The sequence below is a fragment of the Apteryx rowi genome, unplaced genomic scaffold (assembly GCF_003343035.1).
Source record: "Apteryx rowi isolate R43461 unplaced genomic scaffold, aptRow1 scaffold_54, whole genome shotgun sequence".
NCBI lineage: Eukaryota > Metazoa > Chordata > Aves > Apterygiformes > Apterygidae > Apteryx > Apteryx rowi.
Genome location: NW_020450805.1, coordinates 1,725,822 through 1,737,543, shown reverse-complemented (window position 1 = coordinate 1,737,543; position 11,722 = coordinate 1,725,822). Strand labels below are relative to the sequence as shown.

At 35.2% G+C, this 11,722-nt stretch overlaps 1 protein-coding gene across 1 annotated transcript in view; it reads right to left on the bottom strand.

The window, feature by feature from the left end:
- BIRC6 (baculoviral IAP repeat containing 6) overlaps positions 1–11,722 on the bottom strand; it is a 201,436-nt gene that overhangs the window by 86,465 nt on the left and 103,249 nt on the right. The window contains exons 50-55 of the mRNA XM_026081224.1: positions 9,627–9,827; positions 8,716–8,995; positions 5,933–6,189; positions 4,577–4,685; positions 3,827–4,048; positions 183–963 (exon numbers count right to left, since the gene is read on the bottom strand). Of these exons, the coding sequence (XP_025937009.1) occupies positions 183–963; positions 3,827–4,048; positions 4,577–4,685; positions 5,933–6,189; positions 8,716–8,995; positions 9,627–9,827 (1,850 nt within the window). The remainder of the gene's footprint in view (positions 1–182; positions 964–3,826; positions 4,049–4,576; positions 4,686–5,932; positions 6,190–8,715; positions 8,996–9,626; positions 9,828–11,722) is intronic.

Below are 11,722 nucleotides of genomic sequence, written 5' to 3'. Positions count from 1 at the left end.
GAAGGGAAGGAGGAGGAGGAGGAGGAGGAGGAAGGGAAGGAGGAGGAGGAGGAGGAGGAGGAAGGGAAGGAGGAATTTTTTAAAAAGCTAAAAGAGAAGCAAAAAGCTTTCAACTTTGAAACTAATCACATTTTGACCGTAAGTTATTAGAAAGAAATGAAACCTTTATTTTTTTCTCTTACCTGTGCCATAAGTCTCTGGTTATTAGGATGGCAAGAAATGCATTGTAAGAAGAAAGCAACTGTTGCATTTTCAATTGCTGTCCGCTGTTGAGTGGTCAACCCTGTTGTTACCGTTGAAGAAAGCAAGCTAGATCTTGCACTGGTCTGTTGTGGTGTGACATTGTGTCCTCCAGAAGTAGCACCAGAATGGCACAACAGAAATAAAAGAGATGTCCACAACGGATTGACTTCAGAACCACCCAACCAATCCTTCATGATGTGGCTGTTGCCAACTTCTGTCAAAAACCTGAGAACAGGAGCAACCAGGTCTGCCGTGATAGGCATTTTATTAAAGTGCTGTGGAACATGATGTCTCCTGAGCCTCTCCTGGGTGATATCCATTGATTGCGCAGTGCAGTCAGAGCTAGAAGTATGGTTAAAGCAAAAACTAGCAAGACTTCTTACAAGCAGAGAGGGCAAACCTGAGTCCAATAATTGTTTGATAGCTTCAGGAGACTGAGATGAGGCAGCGAGAGTAGCCAGGTGAGACTCTGTTAGTGCAAGAGGTGCTTGTGCGTTTTTAGAGTCATCTGTTAAGGATGAACTAAGGTCCTGCTTTTTGCTGTCATCAGTCATGGACAGTCTGTGTTGACACTGCATTGGAGGAGGAGTGATACCCATCCATCCCATGAGTAAGGAAAAATAATTTGGGTGAATGTGGCACATGGAGCAAAGTAAACTGTCAACAGCTTTCTTCAGAACCATGTTGCAAGGAAGAGACATTGACCAGTTAAACAGTGATCTGTGAAAGACAGAAAATCATATCAAGACATAGTTTTCCACTCATTTTTCCTTTTCTTAGTTCATAAAACATCTTTCATTTTCATATTTATGATTAACTTGCTCTGAGCAGAGCTTGACAGCCACATAACACTATCAGCAGGACATTACCCAAAAGGCATTCTTCGCTYCTACGTTTGAATTTGTTTCACCATACTGTATTTAAAATAGATATGATCTGTCTCTTTTGGCATGTTTCATTTGAAAGACAGGCCTCCGGTCTTTTGATAGCTGTCACATAATTTATGCATTTTTGAAACAACTGCAGTCTCTTCATGCTTTCAACTCTCCAATCTGTAGTTACTAGGATAACACGCACAGATTTCCACAAAGCTCTCTTCATTAATCCTTTGTAAGATCTGAAAGTACTTTAACACATTCCCAAAACATTTTAAAACTTGCTTTGTTTGAGTTCAACCTAAAGATCTTACACAGAAGACAAAAGTAGCAAGAATCTTGGTTGAATATGTTACCTTGGCTAACTTCACTCAATTTCTCATGTGAACTTCGGATACGAGTTAACAACAGAATTATTCCTCAGAGATACTAAAAACCCACTTATCTTCCAGCTTATGCCCATCCAAATATTATCTGCCTGAATACTAATTAAAGGCACAGCGATGCAAAAACTAATTTCGCTCCTATTATTTAGCTCATATTTGTGAAACACTATTTGTAGAGGAGTGAAATCATTTCATCTTCATACAAACTTGTTCAGAGTAGATGAAGTCTTTTTAAAAAAGCACAGTTTTCTGAGCTACCATGGCACCATACATCACTTGCATAATTTTAACATTTACATACACAGGTGAACGCACACTCGGTGCCATTTCAATGTTAGATTTTTAGGTAAGTTTGGACGTATCATCATACAGCGCACACATTCCATTCAAAGACAAGGATAATTTCTGCCTCTTCTGGAGGGAAGACTTATTTTATGCTTAGTCTAAGGGATTTAGGGACTCTGAGTTTAAGTGTCTAAAAGAGAACAAGAGTATAATCAAAAGTGAGCTTTATTGCTGCTGGTCTAGTGATAAAAAACCCCACTCCTATATAAAACATTTACAAGTCATTTCAGTGACCAAATAACCAGCGACTTTGGGAGGTTAGTTGCAACTTCCCAATTTTTAAGTGGCAAGTTTTTTTTTTTTAATAAAATCTACATATAATAAAGGCACACTTAAACACTTCTCCACTTGTATATATGCACAGACCCTTTGCCAAAATTCTCTGACTAAATTCATGCGCTGGGAAAAATAAGATATTTTTCCATCTAGATACTAAAAAATAACTAAGGAATAGCTTAGTATGCATGGGCCAAATAGAAATATTGAAATGGAAAACAGGGATGATAAAATATAGCCAAGAGAAAAGTGAAATATCACATGAAGGAGACATTAAGAGTCTTAGCTAGAATCACTGAAAATATTTCAAAAGTTAAAATATCAAAGTGGATGAAAAATACAAGAGAACTTTTTTTTTATTAGAAGAAACATTTACCTWCATATATCTGACAACAATCCTCACATATTTATTAAAAATATACTTTATAATTTGCTCCAGATGCTGGCTGATAAGAATTATAGTGTTCTTTGGCAGGAGGTAGAGGAACAGGGCTATATTGCAACACGTATATTGAAACTAAGTACAGTACTTTTATTAGTATTTCTTAATTCCAACTTGTGATAAAGATAACATACTCTGCAAGAGACAGGGATTCTGCTGTGAAACACACTTTGCTATTCATTTTATAGTCATACAACTAAAGACTGTAATGCTGCACATACACAAGAGCTCCACATGCTTGTACCAAAGATCGTAACTTGGACATTTGCCAGCGTTTAAATGTTTGATTTTGTGACTAAATGAGAAAATAAAAATATATGAAAGTTTCCTAATGGCAACAGAAAAGTTATATGCTATCAATCCAAGTTCCTTTCACTAATTGGAAATGTAATCAATGGTACAAATAGAAGATATTTTACTAGACACAGGACTTTCTATAGGCTATATTTCTATAATACCGAGGAAACTATTATTATTATTTTTTTTAAACAGAGTATATGGTTAAGCAGCGTAAACCAGGGATTACTGTTACCTCATATATTTTCAGTTTGGAGTCACTGCTAAAAGTATACATCGATGTTTAGGGTAATTTTTTTTGTTTGTGTTTTAATCAAACAAGACAAATCCAGCAAATTCAAAGTTCAAGTTCCACTCAATATTTTCTACTTTGTTTTATCAATCAGACCACAGCCTGAGCAAAACCAGTGACTCCAAAAAACAAACACTCTCAAAGAGAAAAGCATTTAGCTATCAATTTTATGGATACTGTATATTATGAGTAATAATGTTTATACAATGGGATTCTAATGAAGGTCACGATTTGTAGGCACTCTGAAAATTGCCACAATTACTCAATTTTGACAAGAACAGCCCAGAGTTAGCTGTTAAAAAAAATACAAGCAAACAAAACCATGCAACGGTATGCCTTTCACATATGTGCAACTATATGCACAGAATTATTTTTCTTTTGCCTGGGTTTTTGTCCTGTTTTAAACAAAATCATTTCTGGAGTATCTGAAGTGCAGTTACATGATTAGAAATAAGGCACTAATATATATGCAGTTATGTGATTAGAAATAAGACAGTAATATATTTGGGTTCAGCTATTTAGACATCTTTAGGTATTCACTTGATAAAGTAGCATCAGGGAAAATAACTACTACTTCACATTGAGTGCAAGTCAAAGTGTATCATTTTAGTGAAAAAAATTATTTAGTTATAAAACGTATGCTATGAAATATTTTATTTGCTTTACTTACTCAAACAGCTCTCTGTCCAGCAATGCTGGTAAATCGTATTCAACAAGCAGTTCATAACTATGCCACAAAATTGCTGCTACACAGTGCAAATGGGAAGGAGATGGCATCAAAAGACCATACTCTCTTGTTGAGCTGTTTGGACAAATATAGCTGACCCGGCCACTTTTTTTCATAGCTGCAACTCTTGCGGAATCACTGACCCATTTTAGCAGAGCTTGAATTCTGGAAGGCAAGATGATGTAGTACATTACAAAGGGTCAAACAGAACTAGAAACACCGAAAAACAAATTAGCTTACTGTCTCTGAATAAATCTGATTTACACATTTATCTCCTCTTTTGAGCAAAGTTTAAGACTGAACTCTTAAACTCTTATTTCCCAAGACTTAGATCACTAGTAAAATAAAAATTAATTAAAAACATATATCATCTTAAACAGTGAAATGTAAACTCTCTTTCTACAGAGAAAGCAACTGGAGAAGGTAACTGAGTTCTGAGTAGTTAAGAGAAAAGTCAGTTGAACACTTTAAAAATTTAATATTATTTACAAAGCAAAAGAAAAGGCAGGATTCTCTGCAAAGAATGCAAAGAGCTAGGAGAAAAAGCTGTAAAGCTTCTTTAGATTTCTGTACTTACAGGAGATTTCTTATCAACCAGATTTTAAGAAGTCTGATTTTGTGCAATAAGACTAAACCACTACTTAGCATATCATTTTTACACACACTTCCACATAACAGTTCAAATAACATTACCTGTCTTTTGTTCCAGGATCCTGAGTTGTTCCAAGCTGATAAAGAATGTCTATTGTGGAGTCAGAAGAGAGACCATTTAATCTTCCGAACAGTAAAGGGCTATTCAGATCTTGCCGGATTTAAAAGAAAGGAAGCGGAAAAATAATAGAAGTTCTTACACATGTAAGTTTTAAAAGTACTCACGGAATACAATTATGGAATTGTAATACTAGCACTGAATTGAGTTTTGCCATTAACATAGGGATGTAATTCTTATATACACCACCACCTTGAAACTGCCCATTTTGTTTGTTCAATGCAATGTTCGGCCTTACTACAGAAGGAAAAAAAAAAAATCATTGCAACATTCATCAGATACAGGACTTAAAGGTTTAACTAGCAAGATTTTCTTCAAATTTGAAAAAGACATAACTCACTTCTATAGAGTAGTCAAATCTCATGGTTCACAGAAACAAATATTTATTTCAAATTGGAAGCTTATTTAACTCCTATTTCTATCAATGGAACTGAGGCCCAGGATTTCCTCAGATAATTTCCCATTCACCTCCTCCTCACTGCTTTCTTCATCTCCTGCCTTGTAGAAAACTCCTCTCTTACCTAACAGCATTTCAACAAAAGACAGTAGGCTATACTGAAACTTTAACTCATGGCAAAATAAGTCACAGAACCCATTTTGAAAGTGTTTTGTGCTAGTGTCAGCAATTTCAGAATAGGAAAAATAAGAATTCAGATTTCTTTCTTTTAAAAGTCACACATCACACAGTATACGTTCAAGGACAGAAACAGCAAAGCAAAGTGATACGCAATCATAAATACTAACAACATTGCAGTAACTATCCAGTTACTGCAAAATTTCACTACAGGTCATAGCTGAAGTTGTCCAAGTGCCTTGATTGTGTACCTTCATATTTAAATATTTTCAAGGCTTAGTGCTATTCAGAATTTATTTTACCCTACAGACTATTACAGCCCAAAGATTCCTGCCTCTGTTTTCCTTAAAACTGTTTGTACACTCTTTATGTTGAAATGTCAAACAATAGTATTTGTACATACATACACAGATGCGCTTAAGATACATTGCATGTCCTGCCCTCATGACTTCAAAACATTCACCTAATTATATCTCCCACAGGCAAATTGAAACTATAAATAATGATATTAGTTGCACTGTTTTACTAGCATAGAATTATTTATGCAGTTCTGTGATACTCAGCAGCMCAGCATAACGTAACACAACAGCAAGTTCTGGCAACCAAATTTCAGAACAAAAAAGTAATGTGTAAACATTCCTATATTTGTACCTTTATACAAGCAATGATTTTAAGCAACAACTGAAAAGAAAAACATAGCACTCACCTGCAGGATCACTCCCTGATGCTGAGCAGTTTCTTAGAAGAATGTCAATCAACTTTAGGCCTATTCGGGTGGACTGAAGCCCAATTTTTACAAGCACAGCCTCGATGTTTGGTGAATGCATACCACAATATGGTGACATGAGCAAAGCAGCACATGTCTGCAACAGATTAGCAGTGGGTGCTGCAGCACTAGCCATCATTCCTTCTAAATCACTTATGTGCGTGAGGCAGTGGTGTAATAATCTCAACCACCCAATACTGAAAAGGAAAACATGAAAATGAACTAGTGCATCATTTTAATATTTTATTTTTCATCTATAACATAACTACTTGCATTAGATACTATAACAAATACAACAGAAAATGGCTGTGACAAGATCAGATGTCACCTGAGAAAATGAAAATAATTAAATTCAACACTTCAGCGTAATATACAGTAGTAATGCTGTTGTAACTACAGGTTTAAGGCTGTAAGAAAGGCAGGGTTTGTGGGTAGAGTGTTTTTTTTTTTTTTTTTTTTTTTTTTTTTTTTATTATATCAACTAATATACTGTAGAGGACAAAAACCTTTTGGCTCCACAAACTCTCCTCTAGTTCTGAAGCACACCTTAGAGCTTACATGGACATATAAGGGAAAAAGTTTAAGACCCTGAAAATTTTATTTGCTAGTGTAAAAAGTTTCTCAAGTAGGTAGAGGAATTGTGAAATGTGAATGAGAAGATGTGCTTCTGACAAGATAAGATTTCTTGATTCAGATACGTACTTCTCTCAGCAGAGCCAACCTATTGCATCTCAAAGGCTCTGGCATTTTTTTTTCCCCCTTTTTTTGTTTTTTTTTTGGTTTGTGGTATTTTTATACACACAGAAGTTCTTGTATGTGCCAAAATTCATGTGTCAATGAGTGTGCATTCAGACATTAAAAGGAGCTGGCCAAATAGTAAACGTGAAACAGTACACTGCTTTACTTAGGCACAGTAGGACTCAAACAGAAGCTTATCTTTATTTAAGGATGAGAATCCTGCAGTATTTGTTGGCATTAAAATTATACAAATGCATAGCTTCCCTAAAAGGGCAATTAAAGTTTGCAAAGTCCGGGCCAGATGCACACACTTTTAGTGTCTTATACAACTATAATAAACTACAGTGAACCTTAGTGAGCATGAAGTCCTACATGTTTAAAAAAAAAAAAAAAGGCACATAGAAAGTGCAGAAATTAAAAATGTTAACCATTGCCTTCCTCCCATGTCTTTCTTACTCTTTAACAATATTATTTAGTATTCCTTTCAACAACAAATCTTGACAAGTAAACCTATTATAATTTAATCAATTTGGAAGTGTAATAACTAGAATTGATTTATAAAAAAATAACATTACAGTGCTGTTTAAACAAGTACTATGAACAAGATAGCAAACAAGTTGTACGTGAAATAAATAGCATCATTTCACTGACAAGTTCTGAACTAACAGTTAAGTTATTTTCTAACAGTTATTTTCACAATTAACCTTATCTTCCTTTCTTCTCTGTTATGGGAAACCTTTATATATATATATCTTATCTGAAGTTTAAATTTTTATTTTAGGAAGAATTTACTCCAAATTTATCATTTAAGAAAAGAGAAAAATTTTCTATAATGGCTATGAAATTATATCCAAGTTTATTTAATATATATACCATATTACTACCATTAGTCTATTGAGACACATATCAAACTAAGCTGAAAACAGAGAGAAAGCTTCAAAACACGGGAAGAATCTAAACTCAATTTTTCCTTTAGAAATTGATTATTTTTGTGATACTGTGAGTTAACTTTTTTTTGAAGTAAAAGAATAGCAATAGTATAATTTGGCTAATAAAGTTTGCTTCACTGCTATTCAAGATCAAGGGCCAATTTCAGCTATACAGCTGTTATTAAATACACACCAGCCAGTATTCATGGTCTCTAAATTTCCTTCCTCTCTCAAAGTTTTTTCACCTAAGAAAAAAAATATTTTAAAACTTTCCCATGCTCTCCTTTCAAGTTTATAGACATTAAGGTTCAAAGGAAGAATATTCTAAAGTCAAGAATTTTTACAATTTATTAAACTAAATATCAGTGGAACCAAGAAACTTCAAAAATTCTCCTCTACTAATAAATCATTGAATTCAAATTTGAAAAAACTTAAATACTTATTTCAGAGCAATCCTTAAGGATTTACTTTCTTTTACTTTAAAATTGAGTAAGAACTCAAGATGCCACCTAACCCAATAAAAGCATTTGAAGAAATCTTGCTCATATACCAGAATCACAACATTCAGTTCACATTTCTCAAATATTTGCAACCTGAAATATTAGGTACAACTGCCACAAAGCTTTGTATTGTCCTATATCTATTCTTGCTTCAATACTTATCTCTGCTGAAGTCAGTTACATAAGAAATATGCTGCTGCTGAATTTTTTTGACAGCTGTCTACACATTAAGAACACAGCATGCAACTCTGAATGCTTTCCTGTTCTTTGTGATCCTTCTCCTACAGATGAGAACACCCCCTTTTCCATGTACAGATTAAGCATGCTACAAGAAAAGTGAGAAGTACTGCTTACGTTATGGCTTGCAAAAACACAAACAAGTCTTCAACGTATTTAAAACAGAAACTGCAAATGTTGAAGTCAAATACAAAAAAACAGCTACTCATGAATACAGTTTGCTACTGAAGGACATGACTCAGAGTAGAAAACATCTTAAAATAAGAATGAAAACACAAACTGTTCATCTAGTCTGTTGCGATTGATATTACAAGCATACCTTGTTTTAGAGACCTGATCCTCAGAGGGAAGGAATGGATTATTGACTGTGGCAGATGAGGTGTTTCCAAAGGCCGTGAGGCCTAACAATTTGATCTGAGAGAGGCCTAATGTACTAGCATCTCGTGGACGATGGAGACGAAGACAGACAGCTGAGGCCACTTCAGCTTTTACAAGCTGGATTTTTATATATGTGAGACCACTTGTGATAACAGGAGTTGACAAAGGTAACATATTCACACCATCTGCACTTATTTCAACAGATACTGATGAAGGGCAAGCTACAGAGTAAGATAAGAAAGAAGGTTTAATGCTATTTAGAAAATTCAATCGGTTTGAATATTAAACATTAAACAATTTTCCCTGTTGAAGATACAGAACAAGATGATTAAAATTACCTTATGCAAGCACTACTACAGAGCTGCAGCTGGAGTACTTGACCTGTGTGATGACATATAATCAAATGCACATGCATTTTGATACATGGTTTACATAGTTTATTTCAAAAATTTCAAACGAAGGAAAGTTCTGTTAGTGTAACTGTCACAGTTTTCCCTAGTTGGGCTTTGGCAATAAGACAGCAGCAAATTTGTGTCTCAAGCCTTATTCCAGCCACCACACACTTTTGTCAGAAGACTCCTGATCAATATCACTTTCTCACTAGAGTTTTGAGAAGTTCTTTGCAAAATTTAATGTTAATGCCACAAAACACGTAGTAAGCTAGAAGAAATCAAGCAAAATTAGAGCCTTCAATTCTCAAGAAAAGCAGAATTAGCAAACTTTTCAACTTATTTTAATGGCATTCTTCAAACAATGTGTCAGTTCTAGTTACTTAGATTATGTTCTTTATAATATTTCTAAATCCTAGCCTTCAAATTTTCAAATCAGCATCACTGCTAGCAAAACACTCACTTGCAAGAGATGCCAGATGAGGCTGGATGTGGATCTCTTTCAGCAGCACAGCTGCCGGAAGGTGAATCGTGAGGTCACACCAAGCTTCCTCAGGCAGGAATATGTAAGACCACGCSGCAGACCGTGCTCTTCTGTGTGGAGGAGTAGCCTGTAATAGGACTTCAGCAGGCTGGGCAGTGGGACTGCTTGAGGTGATTGAACCTTCAAAAACAGCAGCATTAATTATTAAAGCTTACTACTAAAACCCAGATTAATTCAGAACCTGAATTTGGAAAACACTTTTTTCCATTTTATCTCGTTTGGTTTATTGATAACATTCCATAGCTAATACTGACAATCATTAAGATACTTTTGCTCTTTGCAAAACTGCATTTTACCTATGCAGTTTACACATCCACATGCATACGTATGTGCTTGAGAATTTACTAAGGGACATTTGCCACCAAAATCATAAACCTTCTATCAAGAGTTAATTATAAAAAACAAACAAAAAAACTGAGAAAGCCCAAAAGCCAACCAGCAAGGTCCAGGTCTAACACCATGCTTAGACCTGAACCCTGCTAATTCTACATAATGAAAGCTTGGAAAGTTAAAATATCAAAACAGTAACTTAAATATCTTTATCACCCAAGTTTGCAACATTTTTCATTAAAAAGCTTTGTTTATCATGAAAAGCTTTTTCTAAAAAGTTTGATCAATGACCACAAGCAACTATTTATTCTTCTAATCTTAACATGAGTTAAGAATCAAGTAGGAAGATCTAGGGTATGCCTTTGGCAAGTAGCATGGTGGAACAAGACCCGACTTGTGTTGTTCAAATTACATGTACATAGGATGTTTTACTTCAGAGTAGCTCTAGCCTGGTACCCATGACTGAATGTCTGTTAGCAGCTGGAGTGCAACAGGTGCATTCCTAGAGTACACATTTTAATCAAGTTGCATCCCAAATGAATCCAGCTTGTCTCTCAGAGAACACTACATGGTGAGAATCAAAGTATAGTAAGTGAGGACAATCAGAAATTTCATTTCAAAAGCACACTCCTGACTGAAAGTAAAATATTAAAATAGATGCAGTTTTAGCAGAAACTGCAGAGCTTAGCAGGTGGGGAGATAAGGCATGCAATAAACCACCTAATTTTTAAAATTTAAAAATTACTATTTAAAGTAATTAAATACAAACATCTGCAATATTCTCAAATTCACCTTTTAGACAATTTGTGAGTAACAAAGTAGAAGATTTCTAGTCTCTCAAATAAGTTTTATTTTTTTTTTAAATTTCATTTTATTTGATCCTTCTAAATTTGAATGACAGGACTGAATGGACTTCTCTCTTCTGTCCTACAATATTTGCAAGTTGTTTTGCTCTGTTTTTAACCATAATCCTCTCTTTCTCCCCTCTTGACAGGGAGACCCTGGATCAATACATTCATGGGGTAAGCTAGGTTAGGGGGCAGCAATATTGAACATTAAGACACTAGTAATGAAAAAGAGCCTTAGTAAATTGTTAGAGTACACCTACCTTTTCAAACACTCAATTTAGTGAGTGGTACCCATTGTATTGATACCAGAACAGCACTGCAATTCTAACAAATATTCATGCAAACACCCCAAACTATGAGGTGCAGGTGTAAGAAGAGCATCAGCGATATTTAGCCCTATGTTTCAGCCTCTGCTGCTGTTTGACCTAGCTCAGGCTTATTCTGTGTTATCCAACTTTGCTACGCTTCTGCAAGAAGCTGGATCAAACCAGGTGCGTCTTAAGCAAAGTTAGTGAATCTTAGCGTGGTTATGGCAGAGAGTGGGCTGAAACAGGGTTTCCCATAACCTAATGGAAGAGGAAGGGGCTCACCTTCATGCAATGATTACATCAGATGCAGATCACTCCTTTCCCTTCTCCTCCCCTCCAAACAGGGTCTTAACAACTGTGGAAGAGGGCCTGAGCAAAGAATATCTCCTTCTCTGACATCTCCCTGACTCACCAGTACCCTCTCTGTTCAGAAGGTTTAATAGTATTATGATATTTTACACTATCACAATACTTTAAGAACATGATAAATATTCATACAATCACTGAATATTAATGCAAGAGAAACTAG